The sequence below is a fragment of the Corvus kubaryi genome, unplaced genomic scaffold (assembly GCF_017639235.1).
Source record: "Corvus kubaryi isolate FWS band 111438036 unplaced genomic scaffold, C.kubaryi_AGA036_p1.0 136, whole genome shotgun sequence".
In the NCBI taxonomy this organism is placed as follows: Eukaryota; Metazoa; Chordata; class Aves; order Passeriformes; family Corvidae; genus Corvus; species Corvus kubaryi.
Window position 1 is genome coordinate 1595557 of NW_024580670.1, and position 27030 is coordinate 1622586.

The 27030-nt window shown below is 46.1% G+C and overlaps 1 protein-coding gene across 11 annotated transcripts in view; it reads right to left on the reverse strand.

The window, feature by feature from the left end:
• Positions 1 to 27030, reverse strand: part of ITPR1 (inositol 1,4,5-trisphosphate receptor type 1) — a 160363-nt gene that overhangs the window by 130890 nt on the left and 2443 nt on the right. For 3 of the 11 annotated variants that reach the window (XM_042013472.1, XM_042013456.1, XM_042013448.1), the window contains exons 1-3: positions 22957 to 23118; positions 14788 to 14895; positions 11030 to 11100 (exon numbers count right to left, since the gene is read on the reverse strand). In XM_042013472.1, coding sequence (XP_041869406.1) covers positions 11030 to 11100; positions 14788 to 14895; positions 22957 to 22982 — 205 coding nt within the window. In that variant the 5' untranslated portion in view covers positions 22983 to 23118. Of the gene's footprint in view, positions 1 to 11029; positions 11101 to 13404; positions 13447 to 14787; positions 14896 to 22956; positions 23121 to 27030 lie in introns of those variants that run through there. The other 8 variants (XM_042013421.1, XM_042013404.1, XM_042013481.1 and 5 more) reach the window with 6 other exon arrangements.

Genomic DNA, 27030 nt, shown 5'->3' on the forward strand with positions numbered 1-27030 from the left:
TGCCCCCAGGGCTGGTCAAAGCCAACTGGTGCTGGCTGGAGATCACGTGCTGCTCCAAAGGGGAGGGAAAGCATTTTTGTAGCTCTAGCTCAGATTTTTTCCTTTTCAGGATGGCTGCTCCCTCATCCAGCTCCCTCACTTCCTCATGCCTGCAAGTTCTGTGTTTATTTTTTCCTTGTATAATTTTTAACCTCGACAAATAAAAGGGTTGACATTCACTAAACGCAAGGTCTAAGTGCTACCAGATTGCTTCTGCATAGCACAGCTCTGTATCCTCAACAAAACCCAGCTCAGGCATCATTTGTTCTGGTTCAGGCAGGGGAGGATCCTGTAGCAGTGTTTTCAGCACTGTCATGGTTTCTCTGCTGTCTGTAGAGCTTGCAGGAGATTTCTTACTCTGAACATCTCACTGAGAGCTACAGAAAGGCTCTTCAACCACAACACAAGGAGTTATGTTTTCGTTGAACTTCTGTACATTACATAATCAAAACAGATGATAATTGCCAACACTGAGGGCTCAGTGCTGACTGTTTTCTCAAATCAGAAATGAAGAAGTGTTAACCCTAACACGTAAGTCCCTCTCTGACTGAATAGTTGTTCATTAGAATAAAATTTTCAAGGAGCACTGCGCTCAGTGTCAATCTATAGTGGCTATTCTGGTGTTTCCACACTCACATGAGACATAAGGCTTCTTTTACACATTTGTCAGGGGCCACCAAAGCTAATCCAGGATTTTTGCTACTCCCTACCCCTCAGCCAGCCAGCTGCCAAGCAAGGAAACAAACAGTTTATTCCTAAAGATCCAGTAAGGTGCTTTTCAAGACTGACCTCACAGCAGTGAACTCCTCTCTGGATGGCAAAAAAATGCAAAGCAGTTTTCAGAGACAAGAACCTTCACCAACAGCTCGTTTCCTGGAGTTTGGATGACAAACTTTCAAGTCAGGCAGGAAAGACTGGGGGTTTTTATACACTCAGGCCCCAAATCACCAGGAGCTTGACAGATCAGCACTGGCACCTTGATCTCCACCCAGCAATGTGAAGAATGCAGCTGGAGGTGCTAGAACTGCGGCAGGAACTGAGGGACAGGAATCACACTCAGGTGTTGACACATTAAGTACTACACTTCATCCTGAAGGATGAATCCAGATCCTGCAAGGAGAAGGGCAGAAGATTCCATCTCCAGCAGTGTGGGAAGGGAGGAAGACGTGAGTGGCACAGGCTGTTTGCTGAAGACACCTGGCAAGGTCTGGCTTCCCTCGCAGCACATTTTTATGGCTGGCTATGCTGGCAGCCTCAGCACTTTCCTCCTGACTGCTCTCAAACACAAGTACTCGCAGCTTTACTTCCCTGAGACACCACCACTGCAGTCAGGACTCTTGCTCAGTGAAGAACAGGCTGCCCAGAAAAATCAGAAGTGAAATTATTTAACTTCTGCGTTGGGTTCCTCTTGGACTAATGACTTCCATGTGGCACTTGGACACAGCACCTGTAAGGCCTCCTTGATATGGGGACTTAACATATTTATCTCTTGTCTTCTAAAGTAAATAAATTAATGTATTTTTGAATTGTAACTCATTTCAAAATATAAAGCCTTATCTTTTAATTAAAGTAAGTTTTTAGCGTAATTTACTGCTACTGCAAGCAGCACAAAACTTCACTGTGCCCTAAAAGCAAGAGAAGGGAGATGATACCAAAGAGACTCTCTGAAGAGTTTGACACAGATGAGCTCCCCAGGGGTGTCACAGTGCATTCATCTGCTCCCTCTGAACAACCAAACACCTCATAACCACAGCAAGTCAAGGGATGAGAGGAAATCAAACCTGGCCACAGAGAAACATCAAGGGGAAAAAGCTTAAGAGGCCAGGTATGGTTCCCTAAAGCTTACTGGGGAAGGCAGACCTAAAACCAAAACTCCTGAAGCATCAAGATGCAAATCTAAATGTGAATTGGATGATCCAGGAGCATAGATCACACCTTCCCTGACTGTGGGCTCATCAGGAACCATCAAGCCAAGCAGAGCCAAGAGGCTGTGCCTGAAGCTCAGCCCTGCAAGTGTCAGCATTTCCAAGCTGAAAATGCTTTTCTGAACCAAACCTGAGTGCGTTTGGCACCGAATGTCTGTGCTTCCACACATCCAGCACAGCCCACAGCTAAGTCCTGGGAACGTCTTTAAGTGAACTACAGCTGCTTTTGACTGAATATAAGCACTTTTAACCTCAACTGCAAAGCCCTGCCACAAGAGGTGATGATGCACTGGTAACTCACTCTGCTCCCATCAAATTGGGAAGCATCATTTAGATGATCCTTGTCTAAAAGACCTTTTCCCATGTCTTTGGGTGTCTCAAACCCCCAACAGTAGGTGAACATAGCTCCAAAGAACTCCAATTCCAACAGCAGTGGAGAACAGACCAGCTCACCCAGCCTCCCACCCCAGACCTGCCTGTTTTGTATTTTTTGTATTTATACCCAAATAACCAACTTGCACATAAGAAAACAATAATTCATCACAGCTCCTGTATTGCAAAAAAACAACTCTTTGGCTCTAGGTTACCACAGTTGGATAAAATCTCACCCCAGGGCCAGCATCAGTGAGCGTGGGCACAATAAATACACTCTCAGTGAGGAGTTCTGGACTGCCAGCAGGATTTTACACCCCAGACCTTACCTGAGGCTCTCCCTTAAGTCTCTCAGCACTTTAGACAGTGAGTGTACAGCTCAAGATGTTCCCAGTACCTGGGAGACTTCTGCTCTCATACACAGGGTTTTTCCACACAATTCATGACATTATCCATCTGTCTGCATCCTTCTAAACGAGTGAGACTCCTTCCCCTGCAGAGCACTCGGGCTGTGCTGGCAGAAAGCACAACACCCACTCTGCAGTTTACCTGAAGGTCCTCTGGAAGTAATTGGGATCGATGAGACGCCCCAGCACCTCAATCTTCCCAGCTCACAGAACATACTCTGAGAGCCTTTCAAAAGGAACAGAGCAAAAGAGATGGGGAGCAGAGAGGAGCACAACAGTTGACTACTCTAAGTATTAAGCAAGCCACCAATTTCAATAACTTTGTTATATTAAAAGATAGGCACCAATGTCACCCCGCCCCCACAATTCATCAAGGCATTTCACTCCCTTGGGCTCTTGTGACTAAGTATAATATTTCATTAAATATCCTGTTCATACTGGCTTATGTACTGGGGAACACACTAATTTTAGAAAACTGATTAGCTAGTTCTTTCTAACCGAATGTTATTGTAGCTAAGGTCAGATTTTGCACTGAAACTATGGCAACAAAGCCACAGTATTCTTTTGTCTACAAGGTTGGGACCAGGTTTATTAACAGAGCTGCTCTACTTAATAGCTCAGCACTGCTTTTTGGCAATCCCTTCCTCGATCCTACCTGAAATACCCTGAGAGCTTTCCACAGGGGAAAAGGCTCAGACCTGCAAGAGTTGAGAAAGAATGCATGTTCAAAACAGCATTTTGCTTATTTCTTCAATTTTAGGGCACAGTCAACCCCCCTTGTCCCACTCAGAACTCATCAGGACTGAGCTGCCACCCACATTTGCTGATGGACCAAGTGCACAGACCAAACTTCTCACCAGGCATTCAAATAAATCCCCCCCTCCTTCCTCTGCTGTACCTGAACCAACAGATTGAGTTTCACACAGTGTTCCAGTTATGCATATTAATAGCACTTTCTGTTTCAAAGGGGCTTTGCTCTGCCTTCATTTCCATGCAAAACATCCCAGATGAAAGCACTTGAAACCCAGGAGTTGGCAGGCAGATGTTTGGCCACAGGACTCCGGGCACAGAGCAGCAGGGAAACACAGCCCAGCAAATCTCTGCAGCCTGTGCCTCACAGAGCCAGCTCCTCCTGCCCACAACTGACTTGGACAGACACTCTTGATCTGTGCCACACAGACCCTTCCCAGTGATCTTGGCATGCCACCAGTAGGATGCAGGAAAAAAAGTATCCAAAACCACCTTGATTAAAGCAGTAATTATTTGGCCAGTCATTTACTCATTATCTCTGCTAAGCACATCAACACAGAATCCCTGAAGGGTTTGGGTTGGAAGGGACCTTAAAGCTCATCTTATTCCCACCCTGCCATGGGCAGGAACAACTTCCACTGTCCCAGGCTGCTCCAAGCCCCAATGTCCAGCCTGGCCTTGGGCACTGCCAGGGATCCTGGGGCAGCCACAGCTGCTCTGGGCAACAAAGCACCACAGAGTCAGGATGTCTTTGGGATATCCTGGTACTCCATCACAAGTATTTACTGACTGCACCACAAACTTGTCTGGCTTCACATGCCAGTAAGGAACCACTGAAAGAGATGTGGGAAATGAAATAAAAACAACTTTCCAATTCACTCTCCGTGATAAAAAGCCCAACCAACCTTCCCTTTGATTCCTGCATCCACCCTGAGCAGGGTATCCCAAGCCTTAGCAGATATAAAGCAAACTTGTCTGCATGAAAAAGCAACACCTCCAACTTCCCAGCTTTTTTAAAATACCTAAATGCTGCAGTGACAATTGTCCCCAACATCTGCTTGCACGTAGGCTGCAGTGGGCTAAAGTTTCACAATTCAGAGACAGGATTCAGGATTTCTTCATCTTATAAAGGGCAGCAAATTCAAATGTGTACAAGCAGTTGGCAGTTTTCTAGTGCAGCTCTATAAATACTGAAAGATTCCTCCTCAAGGCAGCATAATGTATTTTAGATTTAACTATATCCTAATTCAGCAAGATTGAAAGATTTTTTTTTTTACTCAAAATGCTCAATGCTTCAATTTTGAATAAAAAAAAATTATAGGCACAACAACAACAGACTCTATTTTTATCATTTTTCTCTTCCATCGAACAACCTAAAAGTTTTTTTTTTATTTTACACTTCTTATTTTGATTTTTACTCTTTTTGAAAATGGGGTAAGAGGCATCATTGTTTCTTTTTATAATGTTTGGCTGCAGAACAGAGAAGTTGGTAAGTGGGTATTTACTATTATGCTTCACTTTCTACTTCTGGTATTCAGCACGGGCATTTTAATCTGACTTGGACATCTCAGAACTGGAAAGGAGTTTCTATTGCAAGAGATGGATGTCTCTGTAAGGCTTTGGCCTTAGCACTCAGGCACTCCCCAAAGTTCTGCTTCCTGCATGAAAACAAATCCTGCTATTTGAACTGCTAATATCAGAGGGGGAAAAAGAAGCCATATTTAGACTCTAGTTTAAATATTCCTTAAAGGAATCCAGGCACCTTAATAATTAATCCAAGCATTTCAGCAGCATTAGAAACTCCATGTTCAAAATGAAAAGAAGCCCAAACTTGGCTGTGCAGCTCAGGTCTACCTCAGCCTCTTCACCACCACTCCAGCTCAATCCTCTGCAAAACACCCACTCCAACTCAGCTGAGAGAGTCAAACAATTCAGGCTATTTCCCATCAAAGTTTAAAAAGCTGGTATCATCACTTTCACCACAGCAGATCAGGAAAAGTGTGCGTGGAGAGCACCAGGATCCAAGGCTGCCCACTTACTAGAAGCTGAACACAGGAACCTCAGGATGATCCCACCAAAAATTCATGATGAACACAGCACTGAGCCACCCCACAGCCTACAAAGGGCACTCTATATGCTGCTCATCCTCTTCCAAAACCAACAGGCAGAGGGACCTGGTTATTTGTTTTAGCTTGTTTTTTAATTTTCAGAAGTGTTTGGGGAAATTATGCATGTGACCCTTCCACTGAAAGAATCCCTTAATCTCAGCCCTGATGCCAAACTATAAACAAGCGTGGCCTGGCTAAATAAGGGTAAATAATGTGTACATGTGCAACAGAATTCCAGAGTCTCCATCAGACCTGCATGAATCACAGATTTCCTTCATATTTTTCCTTCATACGGAGTTTCCTTCATGTAACACAGAGCAGGGGTGGGGAGGCTTCAAATCAGCGACAGCAAAGCTCTGAAGGGCAAAACATAAAACATTTCTGCTGGGGAGAAGCACATTGACTTCATCAATGCTGAGCACAGGGATAACTCAGGAACATCCATCAAAACTGTGACAGGATATTGGGAAGGAATTGTTCCCTGGGAGGGTGGGCAGGCCCTGGCACAGGGTGCCCAGAGCAGCTGGGGCTGCCCCTGGATCCCTGGCAGTGCCCAAGGCCAGGCTGGACACTGGGGCTTGGAGCAGCCTGGGACAGTGGGAGGTGTCCCTGCCCATGGCAGGGGTGGCACTGGGTGGGCTTTAAGGTCCCTCCCAAGCCAAGCCATTCCATAATTCATACTAAATACAGTTTTTATACCCATCTATTTATAAACTGAAGCTGACTGGGGAGTTCCTCCTATTGCAGATGAAGCTGCAGCTCCAAGCTGAGCCCCCCAGGGCTGGCCCCCCACACCTGCAGAGGCACCAGCCACAGGAGCACAGTATGGATTAGGATCAAAAGAACAAACAGAATTTGAACTACTCCTCTTCTGCTTCGCCATGAGGGTATTTTAAGTCTAAGATATGGGTTCATTCCTTGAACATCTTGCCAAAAAAAGAGTGTTGCCCAGCAACTACTAAAACAATGTTCTGGAAGGAGGGAGCTGCTGGACAAATTAACCCAGTGCGTGCCCTTTTTGCCAGAGTTTCAAGCAGCTATTGCAGGGCTGCTGGAAGCCTGGCAGACAGCTCTGCATCCCAAATAAAGAGCTGTAAGGAATTTCCTGAGAAGGCTGTCAGACAGACTGTTTTGCTGTAGTAGCAGTGTCTTGCATTAAACAAACACATTTGGCTTCGCGTAGGGCTGCGCTCCAGTACAAATGAACACAAACCTCTGCAAATGCACAGTCAAACTCACTAATAGAGCCCAGAACAGCAGCTCCAGCACAAAATCACCAGCCCCGGGCTCTGCTGCAGCTCCACCACCACGGGCAGGGCTGACTTTCACTTGCAGAATAAGGATCTCTCCGAGCATTTCAGCAGGAGTGATTTCCAGTGGAACACAGGGCTTTTAGCCCGGCTGAGGCTCAGCTCCAGTTCGTACCTCCCACATCAATCCATGCACGTTCAAAGGAAATTCATTTATAGCCACTCTTCAGCTGCACAGTCACACTCAAAGAGGGCAATTAGAGCAGTGCTTCCAGCTTAATGAAAACATTAAATGTCTTTTCTGTTCAAAGAAGTGCAGGTAACTAAGGAACTGCCACACTGCTTTTTTTTTGGAGACTCGTACAAGTAGGATTTCTTCCAGGAATCTCACCTGTACACAGTCATTTACAACAGTTAAGTAAAAAAACCTCTTTTGTACATTAACTTTTTTAAAAAGGAACACCCTAATGAATGTACTCTTCAGTCTTCACATTTTGCAAGGCAGTTTTAGAGGACTTTTGAATTATTTGGTGTTGGAAGCACAAAGGTCCAGAGAAACACCGTACTTGAAAAAATACCAAACACACCCAAACCACCATATTTAAAGTGGACACAGAAAGCCAGAATGAAAAAAAATCCACCGAAATCTTAGACCATAACTACCATCCAACCTCAAACCACTGACCTCAGGTGCTATGAAATCCTGGTTAGGATGGAGAAGAGTAAGAAAAAGTATCAGCCTTCACACCTTCAAGCGATCAAATGAATGTTTTAATGACCTAGAGACACCACAGCATTTACCACGTGAAATAACTGCAGGTAAACACTCACGAGAACTTGAGCATGCTGCACTGACTTCTTTGGAGTTCTTTCCAACTCCAGCACTTCACTTTTTTCCATCTAATAGCCCTGGAATTCTTTTTGGTTTTTTTTACCATCTCATTTACACTTTTACTCCACACTCCAACCCTGAACACCACCGCCTCTGACTCTCAGCTGCCTCTTGCACCTCACCCCTTCCAGGGCTCCCCCACCACCAGATCCATCTGTCAGCCTACTTTTTCCACAACTTTTGTCAACAAAGCCAGCCCTGGTGTCCTCAGGATCCCTCTGCTCGCTTCCCTCCCTGCAGACTGAACGGCTCTGTCGCTCCCAGCTCCGACTCCAGCCCTGCTGCTGCACATGCTCCTGTCCCACCAAACACACACCCAGCTTCCCTCGCTCTGTTTGCCTCAGGACAACTCCAAGCTGATCTTTTCCCAAGCAGTGATTTCCTAGCACACAAACCCCACCTCCGTTTCAGCTGGGAAGTGGCTGTTTTTAGGAACACGTTCCTCAGGCAGGGCTATTTTCACACCACGAGCAGGTTATCAGTGCTCAGTGACAGAACATACTCACAGTGAAGCATTCCTGCCAAATCCCTCTCTCCAGGCAGAGGGATGGTGCACACCCTCCACTTTGTGCACAGCAGCTCTGCTCCATTCCAAGGGTCTAAAGTAGAAAGAAAATCCCCCACCCTCTAGACCAGGGCCTTGCTGCTGCCACCAGATGCAAGCGATTAAATGCAGCCTTGGCAACGTGACTTTTTACAACCTGAAGCACCTGTGGTTAGGAGAAAAAGCAGGATGGATCCATTCTGCCACTGGATATATAGGCTTGAGTTTCACACTGAATTTTCTTGGAGTCATGTATGCATATCTAAGCAGTCAATCTTGCTTCTAGAGATCTCTCCTCACATTGATTAAGCATGAAATTTATATTTACAACTGTTTTACATCTGCCCACAGAAGACAGATCTGCTCTGAAGAGCTCAGAATGACACTTCTCTAAAAATGATACCAAAAATAAGATCCCCAAGCCTGGCCAAAGGTCACAGGCTCAGTGTCCATCCCAGGAGAGGACTGACCTGCATCTGGACACCTTGGAGCACAGGAACACAAAACAGGTCACAGAACCACTGAAGTGCTTTTCCAGTCCTCTGTAAGGGTATAATGCAAGTCACTTCCATTTGATTCATTTTGTTCTTGCTCCAAGAAGATTTTTGAACATTCCTTCTTAATTACCAGTGCCTGACCCCACTGCTCAGGCCTGCAGCTGCTGTGATGACCAGCAGGATTCAGACATGGTTTGGGTTCAAGGGACCTCAAAACTCAACCCATTCCACCCCGCCATGGGCAGGGACACCCCTATTCCAGGTTACTCCAAGCCCATCTAACTTCTGCACAAAAATGGGGTATTTTCCATTTCTGGTGAAGATGGGGTGATGAACTCCATTATTACTTCTTCTGAGCATATTTATCATGGAAAGCATTTTATCTCAGACTACACTTACAAAGTATGCGTATAAATAAGACAAAAGCCTGCTAAAATTTTATGGCTCTTGTTGCCATTTACCATTAAGCATAAACTTCCCCATGAAAGCTTCACTGAAGTAACTACAAAGGCTGGAAAAGGTTCACATCATTCTTTCTCCCTGTATAAATTATAAGTAATATGAGAACATTTACAATGTCTAACCACGGTGTTTTATGTCAGACAAATGTCTCTCTGTACTTGCAGTTCCTAAACTGTGCTAGCAAGAATTGCCTTTTTCTCATTCTTTTCTCTCTCTCCCCCTGCCTCCTTCTGCACCCAGCAGTCTCAGTCAAATCTGGCTCTATTCTTTCATATGATTTTAACATCAAGAATGCCTCAAGTCAAGGCTCTGCTTCACATAACAACATTGTTCTTTCTTGGAGAGCTTAACACTGAATGCTGAAACTTCCCCAGGTTGCCTCTTTAGTGTTTCAATTATCAGCTCTTCAGTTTTCCAGGAAAAAAGGGAGAAAAACCAACAAGAACTCACAGACTTCAGCAATATTTTAAAAGGAGAGTTTCATTATATGTGACACTGTGTCATGGCAAAAAACCCCAAGCCCACCCAAATAACAGCAAGCAAAACTAGCAGTACAGATGGTACATGATTTTCAAGAGCCATCACCTGCAGCTCTGGCCAAACCTGAATGGAATTATGGTGGTTCTGAGGCCCTGATAAAGGCAAAGCACAACCAAGGAAACAAGATTCAAAGAAACAAGACACACATTTGCTGCTACATCTGAAACAATAAAATCCAGATCAGAACTGTAGAATATTTGGCAGAGTTATCCTTTGGGTAGAAGGTGCAACCCAGGGGTGAGAAAAAGAATTCAAGGTCTTTGCAAACAAAATCCCAGTTAGTGCTTCTCTTCCTGTCTGAGGCCTTTCTTGGACAAGTCAGCCCTTGCCAAACTGTGCAAAGCAGCATCCCTAATTTCTTATCACCGGGCATAAGTCTCCTGGCAGAATGAAAGCAAAGCCCAAGGTAGCTCGTATCAAATCAGGTCAGACAACAAGAGTTGTGGCAAACACTTGCTTCTTTTTGTTTTCCTCCTCCCTGAGGCAGGTTTGGTACTGGGTAATTAGAATGTGTGATAGAATGGAGAAAAAGAAATGAAATTTCCAGGGATCCTGGAAGTTTGGACAGATCTGAAAGGCAAACAATTGACAACCTCAACCCCATCCCCTCACAAAGGTTTCTTATCAGTTCCTGGGTTTGGCTGGGACAGAGTTAATTTTCTTTGCAGTAGCTGGTGGAGCCACATTTTGTATTTGTGCTGGAAACTGCTGATAACACAGGGATGTTTCAGTGACTGCTGAGCAGATCTCTGCTCCTCACCTCACCTGCGAGGGCTGGGGGTGCACGAGGAGCTGGGGGGGCAGAGCCAACTCCAGGGATATCCCAGACCATAGAGCATCATGCCAGGATACAGAGCTGGGAGCGCCTGGAATGATGGCATTTGTCTTGGCCCAACACCTGCCTGCCCATGGGAAATGAGGAATGAATTCACAAAGGCATTGTTTTGCTTTGCTTGTGTGTGAAGCTTTTCCTTCATCTACTAAACGCCTTTATCTGAACACGTGAGTCTTCTCACTCTTCCTCTCCCCCATCCCACTGGGTGGAGCTGACTCAGGTTAAAACACCACAATCCCATAGACATTCAACACACACACATTTTTCCTCATGAGCTGTCATTGGTGGAAGAAGATGGCACTAAAATATGCTACAGAAAGCACAGAGGCCAGAAATTGTTACACATCACTGCACAGAACGAAGAATCATTTCTAAGCAGAAGGGTAAGGAGCTGTCTGACAGACTTACCTCTGAATTTTTTGGGTGGGTTGTTAAGATCACCTGCTTCTGGCTGTACAACACACCGATCATCCACAAGGCTGCAAAGAAATGAGCAGTGAAGTGAGATTCCATCCCCCTGCAGCCCCCTACATCCTCGTCAACAAAACCAAAGTCGTTCACTTGCAATATTTCATCCGAGTGGCCACTTCAGCAGAAGACATTCCCCAAATGCCAGCTGATGCCAGATCTTTCTAAGAAGCATGCAGCTAGTTTTTACTGTTGCCCAGAGCTATGCCCCTGGTAGGTGGGACAATAATTAAGTCATTGCTCCTGTGTTCTGCATCGCCTTTGTGTCCCCTGCTCGAGGTGCAGACAGAACAGCCCATATTCTAGGGAGGTGACAGACAGCCTCAGGACAGGTCCTGCCTCTTGGACAGATTTGAGTCACACTACAAACATGTTTATATGAATAGAGAACAGGAAAATGTAGCAACTGTGCAAACTGGACATTGACCCTGTGACCCCTCAAGTATTAAGAAATGGCAAGAACAGTCACTGCCACAATAAAAATTGACTCCTGAGAGAAAGGAAGGCACAAATGTACCCTCCTGCTCACCAGCCAAACACAAGGTGAGTTGAGGGATTGATCCAACCTCCTCCTGTTCTACCAGGAAGCAGGGCAGTTGGACAAGTGAACCCAAGAGATTCCAAGAGGGAATGCCAGGACAGAGCTTTCTGTCCCTGCAAAACCCCCACAGGGTCAGATGAAATCCCACAGAATAAAGGGAATAGTTAAGAAGCACCTGTTCCCACTGCTCTGCCTGAGCAGCTCTGGATCAAGGTGGAAGTGTGCTTTTCCCAAACACTGCTTCCAAATTGGAAAATTGCACCTGTAAAATTGTAACCAAACACTTCGGGGGTTGATTTGGTCCTAAATGACTCAATTTGGCCCCTTATATCCAATCTGTCAAAGAGGCTTTCTACACAAACGTAGAAACTCCAAGGTCAAAGGTTTGAGAGGTCCATTCTCATGCAGAATCAACTGGAGAAAGACTGAGACCTAGAATATGAGAGTTGTTCCTGAGCAGAGCAGAGGCTGGTCACATGCAGGGAGCATCTTGAGACAACAATTAGAGAAAATCAGGAAGTGCATGAAAATTAAGAGATCAGAGAAACTAAGTGGGCTCAACAGTTCTGTGCATCTAAAGTTTGCATATGCAAACATTCAGAGTGAATTGCTTTTTCCCCATGGATTTCCTCCCTTCTCAGTACTAGATATACATAGAGGTGCTCCAACATGAACAGTATTAACATTTGAGCTGAAGCACCTGCTTCTGATGAACAAAGGGCCAAAAATATCAAGGAAAAGGGTTACTCTGATCATCCCACACAGATAATCTCAGTGCAATATTATCCCTCTCATCTGAGATTAAGTTGAAAGTAAAGAGGAACTTCCCAAACTAGTAAGAAAAAAATTTGCAGGGCGAGAAATACGAAAGAGGATATATTGTACACCAGTAATCATCATGATGACAGCACTGAGTTTGGGAAACAGCAAGAGTAAGGTTCTGATTAAGCAACATGTCATAGGAATATTAAATAGGAACATTCTTCAGAGATTTAGGACAACATTAGAATGTAGAGGGGTGTCTGCTCCTCAACCTTCAGTAACCACATAACAAGTCATTACACATCATTATGACATCAGACTGTCAAAACTCCACATGGTCTAGAGGACAATTACACCAAATCTTTCCTTTGCTGCTTTAATTTTCTCCAGGACAAAGACTAAATTAAATATGGGACAAAACTAATTCGATTACGAAGGCTTATTAAGATGATAATGCATTTCATGTTTCACATAGCAATTAGGATTTCTGGCTTAAATTAGGCTCAGAGATATGTGGCCATTATATAATGCAGTTACCTTAAAACAGCACTAAGCAAATCAAAGAGGAGTCTTGAACACTGAGGTGTCTTTAGGCCTGCCATGAGAACATCTCATCAAGCCTAGGAAATACACGTGCTTGGGGCCTGCAATGTCCAAAAGGACTACCCATGGTGAAAAATATCTGCTCAGCAATGCCATCAGAAGCCACAGCCACTGCATACTGATCATCATGCACCGTATGGGATTCCACATGACATCACAACTTTCTACTCGGTCTGGAATTATTTACTGCCAAACTCGCTTCAGGACTGGGAAGAAAAACAATAGGCAGATGTATAGGATAATTCATGTTGCCAGTGTTCAGCAGATAGTATTTGGCCCGTCACACAGCTGATCCAGGACTGCAGAGTGCACGTGTCATATTTGACGAGGACCTGGGAAATCTGTCAAATACATTCGCCAAATACTATTCGACCAACCCTACTTACTACATCCCTTGCTTTTATCATACCTTCTTTCCTTTCTGGCAGCATCCCATATTTTCTTCTCTTTCCTATAATAGATCATGGTGCATCTTCAGTGTCTGCTTCCTTCTCTGCCCCCTTATTTTCCAGAATCCTAATAGCTAGAGGACTAAACCTACAAGTTAGTTTGGAGTCACTCAGGTGAGATTCCAGCCCATCGTTTCCTGCCAAGGCACTTACCAGGATGCTGTCTCTGTACCCTGCTTGGGAGCTCCATTTATCAGATGCATCTGGACTGTAGGCATCAAAAAATGTGCTGTGACTGTACCCACCCTGAGGCCCTTAGGGCTACTGGAAACGAGAAAGAGCAGGTTGTGCGTGGGGCCCTCGCTCGGCACATCCCTGTGTGCCGCACGCTGCTCCCGCCCTCGCGCTCCTCACGCCTTTGGGAACAGGGGCAGAGGTGCTCCTGGAGCTTCTCACCCTGCAAGGGCTCCTCCCCAGGCAGCACCCAGCTCCTCTGCCAGCTCCTGATGTTTGCAGAGGTTCCTCCTCAGCAGGATCAGACATTCCCTGGCCCTCCTCAGAGCTGCGTTCCAACTTCACGGCTTTGCTCTGCCAGCTCTTCCTTTCCCCATGTGAAAAGCTACTTTTTTGGTTAATGGAGTAGCATTCACTGCTCCCTGCTCCAGAGGGGCTCTGCTCCAGAGCACCTGCTCCGTGTCCTTGTGGAAGGCAGCACAAAGGGGCTCTGTGGGAAGCACGCCAGGGGCGGGAGACGGCACAGCACAGCTCCCACTGCAGCTCCAGAGCTCTGGCAAAGCAGAAGGGTCAAAACATGCTCTCCTTTGATGGGAGAAAAACAATTTTGTTTGTAGGAGAAACCTCAAATTAAACCTCAATTTAAGACCAAACTAGCTGTAGTGGTGAGTTGCTGGTATTTAAACCATTTGGCTCGGGGATTTGGTTTGGGTTTTTTTTTGTTAGATACATATCTTTTTTAAACTACTTACATTGCCTATGCTACATCCTTTTGTGCAGTCAGCAGAGTGCACTGGGGTCTGTCCATCCCTGACTGGGGGAAGGGGCAGGGAGGGACAGGACGGGACACACAGATGGACACGGGACAGACAACAACATGAAAATCATTGGGTCGTATTCATTCCCCCTCTCCCCACACCTTCACTTGCCAAGGTTCTTCCTCCCCACCACAGACATAAAACCACACTACAGCCATTGATACACTCTCCAGCCTCCCAAAATCTACCTTGCCATATTAACTTTAGGCCATTTTTAAATTTAGGGCCAAATCTATCCATAAAGCTCCCTTGCTTTACCCAGTATTCTCTGGGATCAGGCTCAGGAGAGCTAGCTGAGCTCTGCTAGTCCTTCTTACGGTGTTTTTAACACAAGAGAACAGCTGTTCTTACCCCAAAGTGCTAATAAATCCATTTGTTGAGCCCTCTGCATAGAGAGAACAAATATCTCCAATATGAAGGAAGCTCGACATCTTGTCAGTCATCTCTGGCTTACTGCCCCTGGAAGAAGGAATAAAACACAACATTAATCAGGCAGAATTCCTTGGTGCAGCTACACAGGAGGTTACAGCAACAGGACCCTTTGCCTTTGATTGTTTGTTTGTTTGAAAAACTGAACAAGTTCTCGCAGTGAAATTTCAGGTACTAAAGAAAACCCAGCACTCCAGAGTGCTTGCTTGGAAAAATAAACCAGGGAAAAACAAGCAGCTACTGGCATCCCATTCCACGTGGGACTGTTTCACAGGCAGGCATTCGTCCCAGAGGAGCCTGCATTTCAGTCCAGCTGCACCAACCCATTCCATCCCACCTGCCAGAGGGAGAGGGGACTGCTTCAGTTTAAGGCATATTTGTGCCTAAATCACATTTCTTTGCCAGAATTAAAGGGAGGTTTAAGCATCCTTTAAAGGTTTTCCTTTGTGCTGGAATGGTGCTCCTGAGAAATTCAAAATATTGACCTGATTTATGGCAACATCTTTTTGGTCATGTCAAAATTTTGACATGACACCAGCAGCCTCCTGCTTACACCTGCAGGCCCAGAACCAGAATCAGGTGAAGAGCCACTCGGTATGCCTGACAACAGATTTTGCATGTAAAAACATAAAGATTAAGATTTTTCAAAGTCAAATGCTTTATCAGGAAGCCAAATCCCTGTGAAATCAGTAATACTTCAATCCTGGGTTTAAAATAGATGGCTTAAATGTAACACTGAGAAGACAGACACAGAATGTTGCCAACTTCCACTGTATAAAGAACTTTATTTTCTCTAAAGCCTCAAGTTCAAACGACACAGGACCCACTTTTCATTTAAATATATATAGAAAAAAAGTGAGTTTCAATCAGTCACAGCAACAAAGAGACAACATGAGCCCGGATAAAAAACCCACCAGAACAGATTTCCAAAGACATCTTTTCCAAGCCCATTTACTGGTTTCCTGGAGATCCTCCCAAGCCCTGCTTTTTGATCACCAAGTTCAAAAGGCTCAACCAGCTCCTGTGCTGGAGGTTTCAAAGAGCAGGAGCACCAAGCTGCTCCTCCCAGCAAGCTGTGAGCCCTGCCAGCCAACACTGCCCAGGGCCACGCTCCCACAGATAAGGGAAAAAGGACTCAAAACACTTCCACCCTCTCTCCCCATCACACCAGAGAAGTTCTAAGTGGTTTAGGAACAGAACAACTGAGCAGCAGGAAATTCTGCTTATTCTAGAGCACAGCCCTGACTGTACAGGGATAAATATCCCTCTTCCCTGGACATTGCCTTGTTTACCAAAAGCATAAGGATCACGTTGTTAAGCAAGGTTGGAGCTCAACAAGGACAAATTCAGGGAGATCTCGAAGGTGATATTTGCAGCTATGAAAGGGCAATAAAAACCTGAAGTTACACTTTTCTTCCGAAAAGCTCCAACCAGCTCTCCCTCCTCACTCCCAAAGGGTCCGTGCTGCTGGGAGTAACAATAACAACTTTCCTTATTACTAAGTCAAAGCACATTCTAGACATTCTATCCCTGTAAACCTGTGTCACTGGTACAACTAGAAACAAGTTCAGGAAAACCAGGAGATAACAGGCCAAGCTGATATGCAGGTAAAGGGGTCTCAGCTTCTCTGGAACCAAATCTGGGTGCACACAAAACCAAACCCTTTGGCTCCAGGTTGCTTGTTAAATGCCAAGTCCTTCAACCACTGCATGTTACACAGTCTGTTCCCATTCTTTCTTGGTAAGTGGACAGAAAAACACTGCTACCTATTTTAAGATATATGCCACGAAACATGCAGAAATAAGCAGAGTGACTGAATTAGCAGCACTGGAAATGTAACTTTCCCCGTTTCCTGACTTGGATGTTAAACTACCAATGTCAGACTAAAAAATTTTCATCCCTCAAAATTAAGGTCAGCCCTGAATTAATGCAGCCCAAAGCAAAAGCTGTTTAAGCCAACAAAAATCATAGGTACTTCCAAATTAATCCTTTCTACAACGGCATTAAGGTTTCCTTTCCAGGCTGTGAGGGGGATTACTTTTTCCTTTGGGAGAGGCAGATGGAGGCAGATGTTCACCACAGCTGTTCCCAAGGGAATGTGAAGGTCAAGATTATTGACTTCCATTAGAGATTTTTTCTTGGCCAAAAAAAAAAAAAAATCTCAGACCACTGCCCAAAACCAGCCTTAGGGATGGACAAGCAAATTCCTGCATCACTTTTCAGGATACAGCCTCAATTTTCTTACATTTTCTTCACTGAGGAAGACTCCAACATACCATGATACTGTAACCCTGACATATCACGACAGTGCAAACCCCTAGAAAAAGCTCTTCCGCAATTTATTGACAATTCCACTGATAAAATGCTTATCAGCTTTACCCATAACCATCACAGAGTTCTGGATAGCAGAAAGGTTGTGTGAAGCCTGGCAGCAGTTCAGTGAATTGAGCCGCTGCGCTCTTCTCCAGACCCCTCTCAGAATTTCTGGGCAAGCTTGCAAAGTCCTCACTGCAGAGCTGGGTTTGGGGTGCAGCCTGGAATCCCAGCCTCTCCTGCTCCCAACCAGGAGAGCTGTGCTCCTCACACCTCCTGCTGTCACCAGCTCTGCTGGAGCTGGGTCTTCCAAAGAGCTGATCTGGCTACAATAACCTTGTTTCCCAAGGCTTAGGCAAGGATTAATCATCATCTGAGTCCTCACTCCCCCTTCTCTTGTATTTCTGAACACTGTTCTAACACCCATCAGTGTGATGTCATCTGCAACATACCAGGAGATGCTCCACCACCTCGGGAAGCAGGGAGCCAATTCCCACTGGGGTGAGCCTCTCATAAAATCCTGATTTATCCTAAGGCTTCCCCACAGTCAAAATGAACACTGTCTACATCTATTCTTTAATAGCCAAATAGCCCAAGCCAGTCCCCCTGACACTTCTCCTTAGAAATGCTGCTGCTTTACTGGGCCAGGGCTCAGGAACAGGCTGGAGTGGCAGATGGAGAGGGGGGCTCAGTGACCCCACAGGCCTCCCCACGCACAAGGGAAGAGAATCATTGCTACACTGATTTAGCTTCAAAGCTTTTTACAGCCTCCTCACAAGGGACTAACAAAATTACTCCAGTTATTGGCACCAAGCACTAAATAATCAGCCACCTCAAATGTAGTATTTTCTACCCTTGACAATTGGGAAATGTGAAGCAAAAAGTGGAACTGGAAAGTTTTCAAGAGCAAAGTTCCCAGGTACCCAGTTTGAGAACCTTTTTCTAAAAGATGCTGTCAACAACAGCAGACCACACTAATCCTCCCAAAATCAGACCTCTGTGGGGATCATTTTTGATTATTTTCTTCAGCAGGACAAGCCAGAAGCGGAGGCAGTAAAAATCTGTCAGCTTTGGCGCATTTATCCCAAGTTCACAGCCCAGGGAGACCACAGGGACTGAGAGAACAGGTTTGCTCCTGGATACATCAGTCAGAGCATCCGGGCACGTCCCCCTGGCTGTAGAGGGGACACTTCCCTCCACAAGGCACTGACCACAGACAGGAGATGACCATCAGGAGTCCCTGGAAGTGCAGGACAGGAGGATTCTCACACCCTCCCTGTACCTGGCTCTCACGGGTACAGCACAATCACACGGCTCAAAAAGCAATTGTGCTCCATAGAAAAATACAACCATTACCCCACTATTTATTTATTTTAGATATGCCAGTGCCAAGAGCAATTGATTTGTACTAGAGGAGGGGACGGCTCTAAGAGAGCATTTGCAGCTATTCTGTGCATAATCCCAGTTTTAATGGCACTGTCCCAGCCTTGCAAGAGGGGAGTCCTGCCGGAAATTCACCCTGTTCCAGCCGAATCACGGCAGTGTTACCCAGGGAGCATTGTCCTCCTCTTCCCCTTAAACACTGCAGGAAAACAAGATTCCCTCAAGGTAAACTCATTTTAAAAAAATCAAAGATGAAGCACTGATAAGCACAGCAATATCTAGCAAAAATGAAGTCAGGTTTCTCCAAGCAGCTTCACTCAGGTGGCAGCAATGTCGACAGCAGCAACCCAAGCTTTAAAAATAATGTTCTTCTCCCACTAAGCTGAAGGGTCTAATTTTAACAGACAGAAGGACTTGCCAGACTACAAAAGAAACGTGAACTAAAAGTGGACTGTACATTGAGAAGTTAACTATATCTGCCCATAGACATCAAAAAATTCCTGGGAGATGAACACATCCTACAGTATTTTTTTAAGCCCTGAAACCCTGAACTTTTATAATTACATTGGTGACTATTTCCTCATGTCTATATAAAAGTGACTGTCTGAATATGTTTTGTATACAGTTTATCTGCACAGGAGAATAAAATCAAGTCTCTGTTAAAGAAACTGACCAAGAATAAATAAACAAACATAGAAATCTGATTAATTGCATCTGAATTTCAAGAAACTGCCCCCCAAGTTATTTTGCCAGTCTTTACTCTGTGCGGCTGGATCTGAACATGCATTAGCTAAACCCAGGCAGAGAATTAAACCCAGAAAAAACTGCTATGCAGCTCAGGAGTTTCAGGACTTCCCCCTCCTGCCCTGGTGAGCACAAATCTGCACCACAGCATCACGAGTTTGATGTTCTGTCTGAACAGAAAGTGACAACTCCAGGGTTCAGTTCTGATTATTTCTTAGTACAGATTATCTTGTGTGTATCTTCAGAACCAGACGCTTTTCCTACAGCAAAAAGGACTGAACAGAACCAGTTCTGAAGCAAAGAAAGGGTTTGTACAAGCCCTTGACCACGGTTTGTCCCCAAACCCAAGGAGAAGCTCTGCAGACCCAGAACAGTTCCCACCAGCTCTCAGGACCCTGTTGTATTTTAGGGCACAAGCAGAGCATACACTCAGCCTAATGGCCTTGAATAAACCAGGATAATCTAAATAGAGTCCCTGAAATTCAATCCTTTTTCTCATGAAAACACATTTCATACCAGCAGTTAAAGCAGGATTAACAGTGAAAACACTGCGAAATCAAACTGACTGCTCAGTATCAAATACCTTAATGAGGCTGCTGCCTTTTCAAACTCTCAGAATGGGAAATGCAAATGCTTTGTAAACATTTCATGATAATTTCTCCCATCACTCATCTCCCTCCCGATGCTGCTAGGAAAAGCAGGTTTCAAGAGCGACGCTGCAAGTTTGCTTTCCTTGAAGAGCCGAGTCAAGGCCCCTTTTGAAGTCCCTCCTCACGGGGACTGTTTGTGACAACATCCCTGCACTGTGTCATTCCTCATCTCAAGCATCTGTGAAAAGGCTTTTTCAAAGAATCTGAAGCTATTTCCCTGGTTTCATGTCTCACACGTCTGCTTTGCGTGGAATTTTAATTCTTTACCCTGCAACTGCAAATCCTATTTTCAAAATAAACAAGCCCAAATGTGTCTTATTGCCGACTGTTTGAATCCCAGCAACTGGGATACAAATTACTGTATCTTTCTAAGATGGTTCTAAGGATGTTTGTTTAGAGCAAAAAAAAAGCTCCTTGCTGTGCCCTGCAGTCCCAGGATGCACTCAGGTCTCTCCTGGCAGATTTTCACTGTGGTTTAGTGCTCAATTCAATAAACACTGACAATTTTATACATACTGGTACCAAAACTGGAGCAGCACTTTATCAAAGTATTTTCCACTATCTTAGTTGTTTAGGAATAGAATCTCAAGCCATACTTAAGTGTTTCAATTTCATTACTGCCAACAGGAAACTCAAGAGTGGAAGTTTAATTTTGTTTCACTTTTTGACAGAAACAAGACCAGAGTTTAAGGGTAGAGAGACAACAAAGAAGCAAACACAAAGAACTGCTTAAAGGCATAAGCAGAATCGTCCAGAAACTAACAGATCTGAGAACCCCCAAGACCAGGTAAGTCTGTGTTTGAATTAAACGGAATTGGGTCATTAATACTGGTAAATTAGGCCAAGCAAGTTAACATTTTTTAAATGCAACCAAACCCTGTATTACAGTGAAAGACCAGTGCTTAAATAATCTGATACATCCAAATTTTACAAGATTACTTGGCTGAAAGTTTGGCCCTGCAGACTAACCAAGATTTCACGTGGTTTTTTGGATAACACCCACAGTGCATTCATTCTCTATCTATTTTCACGGGTGCAGCTAACTTGAAAATCTGAACCCAAACCTGATGTTTCTCATTCTTATTTCAGTAAAAGAAATGAAGGTTTCCTCCCTGAGGACACTGAGAAAAATTCCTAAGAATCCCATTAAAGCAGCTGAAGAAGGGAGGAAGTGCTTTATTTAAAAGATCACCCAGTGAATAATCACTGTGCTGGGGCTGAGGACGGAGCTCCGTCATCTGCCAAGCTTCTGACTTAGCAAATCTAAAAGGAGCTCTTTGCACTCGCCAGGGAAAGGCAAATAAAGGGATTTTGGGATATGGAGCAGGCCATGTCCTGAACTCCGGGATCCTCACACACCTGCAGTGGGACACAGCTCAGGCACAGCACTGGGAGGGTTCAGCACCGCTCATTTTATGCACATGGAGTTCCATTTCAGAGATTACACATTAAAAAAAACCCCAAAACTATCAGTGCAGTACATTTATCTACCACAGGATCTTGTTTTCCCCTCAGCTGCAACCTTTCACGTCCAGGAGACTGCTATCTGCCACACATGGGTGGCTGATGAACCGTTAGATTAAGGAGGAGAAATGAACTTTCTCAGACAAAGTATTTTTCCTCCTGATGCTTAAAACACAGCAGATTTTTCTCCAATTTCCAGGCTGAGCAGGCAAGATGGAGGCTGGGGAAGAGGGGAAGGAGGGAGCAGCACAGCACCGTGACTTTCTCAAGGACATGCAGCAGGTCAGACTCTGAGGCCGGATCTGAATCCAGGTCTCCCGAATCCCCATCCACCAGCCCACACTCCCCTCTGCTCCCAGGAGGGAGATCAGTCTCACTGCACATCTAATCAAGCACACGCTCCCCCTTTCTCTAAAAATAAGTAGGAAGAGGAGCGTAAATTCACACAGCAAGATGATGGCCAAGTTAATTACATTCTATTCATGCTATGTGCCCCTTCACAGATAAATAGATTCTTTTTATCATATCACTGACAAACTTACTCAGAAGTTACTATTTCATAGGTGCAGCAGCAGTTTAAGAAAACAGATAAAGTAACTCATTTTGGTAACTTTAACCTCAATAAAACCTCAGCACAGGAAAGCCAACGTGCACAATGTCCTTTTCTCCCTAGAAAGGGTGCCTGCATTTTTTTTTTTTTTCAATTATTTTCCCAGTGCAACCAGACAAGCTAGTTACAGGAAATTCAGGTTAGAAGCATAGAAGCTACACTCTGACAGCAATCCCTTACACAGCAGCCACTGACTGAGGTAAGAAACACGACTGACAGATCCTATTGACAGGCATCTGCAGACAGCTGGAAAAAGAAAATCAATTAGAGACACACTGTCAGGGGAAAAATATCATATTTTTGTTCCAAACCAAGTACAACCTGACAGCATCTTTTTAATCCCATTAAAAGTAAGGAGCACTTACTGAAGCTGATACTTCCTGAAGTCTATCCTTGCTGACTCCAGCCCTGCTGGGAGGAGGCAGCCTGGACGTCAGCCTCTGGACGAGGCCCCTATGAGCACACAATGTTTTCCAGCATATTTCTATCAGGAGAGAGCTGGAACATGCCAAAAGGACCAGGACAACCAATGTCATGGGGAAACAGAGCAAGCTTGGTTTATTACACCAACTGGAGTTCGGCCAAGGAGCAAAGATGGCCAGGGAAGAAGAGGGTATGGAACAGTCCCAATGCCACTTGGCGTGTCAGGGAAGAAGAGGGTATGGAACAGTCCTAATGCCACTTGGCGTGGCCAGGTACCTCCTGAGGGTTCAGCACAGCAGGGGCTGGTTCCTACAGCCCGCTCCCCACATCGACCCGCCACGCTGCCTTCCTCGCACTCCTTAGCAAACGCGACACTCCCTAAACTCAGCAGCGCAGTTTCCTCGCCTGTCCCCCTGAGCAGCCTCCGTCCCCCAGCAGCCGCTCGCTCTCTGTGTCCCCACTGCCCAGCACCTTCCCCTCCACGTCCCCTCTCCAGCACCGCACCTCGGCGGGGGCTCCCTCTCCTCCATGGTGCTGCTGCTGTCGGTCTCCAGGGCTGGGCTTTGCAGGGCGTCCCCCGGCACGCTCGGGTCCCCACTGGCAGTGAAGCCAACGCTTCTCTCCGCTAGCGAGCCCCTGCAGGCTCCGAGGGCTCGTCCGTGCACCCGAGGCAGGACCCTCCCGTGGGTGCGCTCGCCGCTCGTCCCTCCCGGACACCTCCGCAGGCTCCCGGCTCTCTGGATAAAACCTCAGCGCCCAGGACAACCAGCCCAAGAGGAGGAGCCACTGCCAGCACATGATGAGCACGTGTGGAGAGCCACTGGTGGCCAGGGGACCTACTTTGAGCTCTGCTGAGCTGAAAAGCCCTGATGGGCTGGGCTCCTTTAGAGATGAAGGCTCCAGTTCCCAGACTGACTTTTACCTGTTGGCCTCCCAACTGTAATTTTCTAGAAGGCAAAGGTTCAAAATACTGAACCACCCACGAGCATTAGCATCTGAATCTATTAAACACTTAAGAGAGGAGCAGCCAAGGATTGCAGAGTTATTTTAATCAGAAGTTTCCAATTAACCCTTCAGATCAAGCACCATCAGCCAGCCGAGGTTGGTGTTGCATCTGTGGCCATGTGTTTCTCCTTGGAGTGGGATGCAGATGGGACATAGCTGGACTGCAAACAAAGCTTTTTTCTTCACAACTTCTTGGCAGATTTCTGAATTTCTGAAGAAGTGGACAGGATGGGCCAAGGCACAAGAGAAATGTTTATACAAGCTTCATGCAAAACTGCTACTAAACAATTCCATAAAATCAAAAACAAAGTACAGCCCTTGGGCAGCAGCAATTTTTTGGCCTTCTATGATCAGAGATGTCTTCCATGTGCATTCTCAGAGGTTATCATCTTCTGACCACAGACATCATGCACCAGGCAGGATGAGGAGAGAATGAACTGCCTGTGTCCATCATGACATTGGGTTCAATCATCCAAGCCTCTTCCCTTAGAGCTCAGCATCACATTACTCCAAAAGCAGAGCATTACCTGACATCCTACCCCAGAAACATCTGGCATTTCCACTTCCCACAGCTATTCCCCCTCCTTTGATCACCTGTGCAGCCAAATGGTCACAGACTGGATTGGCTTGAAAGGGACCTGAAAGATCATCTCGTTCCAGCCCCTGCCATGGGCAGGGACACCTTCCACTAGAGCAGATTGCTCCAAACCCTGTCCAACCTGGCCTTGGACACTTCCAGGAAAGATTATCAGTGAGATATGAACACTCAGCTTCCTGTACCACTCCTCCTCGTGTTGGCATTCTGGCACGTGAGGATGCAGTTATATTGCCACAAGCCACAAATAACACAGACTTCCATGCACACTTCCAACCCATTTTTCTCTCCAGAGGGTTAACTTGCTCAGATATGAACTGACATTTTATTCTCCATAGAACACTGCTAGGAAGTTCTGATCCAAGTTTTGACAAGCTTAACCAAAACCACAAGTATGAAAATGAAACTCCTCTGAGTTCAGAATCCACAGCTGAATGTTGCAGCTTTCCTCGCCTGAATTACAGTTCCTGTAGTTTCCATTTCATCCTCATCTTTTTCACAGAATAGAATCCCAGAGAGAACCTTGGGTTGGAGAGAACCTTGAAAATCATCTCATTGCACCCCTTGCCACAGGTAGGGACACCTTCCACTATCCCAGGTTGCTCCAAGCCTCATCCAACCTGGCCTTGGATACTCTCAGGGATGTGGCAACCACAGCTTCTTAGAGCAAACCTGATCCCATAAACCACAACTGCCCTGAAGATCTGGAAATGTACTTTCTCAACAGGTACAGCACAAGCAAGAGCTACGTGAGGAACCTCTGGATGCCTCTGCCAATCTAACAAGTAGTTGCAGCACCCTGGAAAGAGGGCTCCACCTCCATCCACTGCCTGCCCATGCCAAGGCAGAGAACCAGGCAGTAATTGCTGTAGTGCTATTGTAGTGTCCGTGGGGAGCAGAAATTAGACAGGAATATCGAGCTGGATCAAAGCTCGTGCAGTTTTGGCATCCTGCCTCCTGCAGCAGCCTCCAGGAGAGGCTCAGCGGAAGAGCACAGGAATCATTTGGAACAGCATGGACACAGCCAGCATCCGGCCGCACAGCACAGGGATACTCTGTGCTGGCTCTTCCAGTCTGGACCTTTACAACACCCCATAAAGCAGCACCCATCCCCAGCCAGCACAGGCCACCAGATCAAACTGGGCAGCTTTTGACTCCCCTTGTGCATTACCACACACAAACAGCACAAAAAAAGGCTCCAGGCCACCCAAGCATCTTCAGTTTCTGTTGCTATCTTAGTGGAGGAAAGTAATTTGGGACACACTGTAATGCAGATTTTTAGGAATCAGGATTTACACCACAGCCTCATTGTGACAGAGATGTTACATTTACATAACTTTCTAGCAGCACATGATTTTCCACCTCTAAACCCTCTGGTCTCCATAAGCTGCTTTGGTGAGGCCGCCTTCCCTCACACTCACCCACGGGCGAGCCAGCAGCTCGTCTACCAGCTACTACAGAGCCACTACCCTCATCCCACCTCCCACGGGAGCCTGAGATTCCTCCTGGCTTTAAGACAATCCTACAACTATCTTGTATTTATGGGGTAATAATGTCTCAAAGACTCCCACCACACTTTGCAACTTGACACATCAGGTATTCCAAAGGAGCTGGCTGTGCACTGAGGAATCACCACAGCCAACAAACCAGCCAGAATCACAGGAGTATGGAAGTTGGAAAAGACCTCCCAGGAGTCCAACTGATACCACTGTACCCACTAAACTGTGTCAGGAGGAGCCACATCTGCTCAATCTGTGTACATCTCCAGGGATGGGAACTCTGCCACCTCTCTGGACAGCCCATTTCAGTGCTTGGCTACTCTTTCAATTGAAGTTACTTTTCCTCATATTTAACCTGAGCCTCCCCTGGCCCAGCCTGAGGCCGTTCCCTCTCCTCCTGTCCCTGTTCCCTGCGAGCAGAGCCCGACCCCCCCGGCTGCCCCCTCCTGTCAGGGACTTGTGCAGAGCCACAAGGTCCCCCCTGAGCCTCCTTTGCTCCAGACTGAGCCCCTTTCCCAGCTCCCTCAGGAATTCTCCAGCCCCTTCCCAGCTCCGTTCCCTGCCCTGGACACGCTCCAGCCCCTCAGTGTTTTTCTTGCACTGCCCCCAAGACTGGAGGTGCCCCAGCAGTGCCCAGTACAGGGGACAGGCACTGCCCTGGTCTTGATGCCACACCAGTGCTGGGACAGCTGAGGTGCCATTGGTCTCTTGCCCACCTGGGCACAAACAAGTCTGGGTGGCCAAGAGCAGCTACACCTGCTCCAAGAGCTCATCAGAACAAGCAACACCTGCTCTTCTGTTGGCTTCAATTCAAGAGCAGGTACCAGACAAGGGCTCAAGATATCTGGGATCTGCTTTAATCCTGCTTGACAGCACTGAACAAGAAGTTCCACCTCAATACTGTCCATTTCAGCAATTTACCAGGAGCGACCAGCTCACCCTACAAGAAGCAGCCAAAGTGAGCTTCTGCTTTCTGAATGGACTTCTGGACTACCCCAATTTGACCAGCTCCTGGGACTGTTCCCTTCCCTCTGGCATGCACACAGTACTGGAGGAGCTGGAACCCCAAAATTCACCCCAAACCTGCCACCCCTGCAGGTGCCTGGCCCTGTTCTCATGCCACCACGCTGTCAGGGACATTCAGCACTGTCTTTTGCAAGAAGAGTTACTACAAAATCAGACCAAGACCTCACACCACCCAGCAGCAGGACATGCTGGTTTGCAAGTCTCACTCTAAGCTGCAATGGCCTCACTTGTGAGCCACCAGGACTTGAGATTATTTCTTCACTTTAACTCAATTCATGCACTTTCTAGACTATGCCACACCAAAACAGGTTTGTTGAGGGAACACGAGAGGATTGATGGTGCTGTGGATAAGATCATGTTACAGAACCACTGAGGCTAGAAAAGACTTCCAGCATCATCAAGTCCAAGCTGTGCCTGATCCCCACCTGGTCCCCAGCCCAGAGCAGTCACATC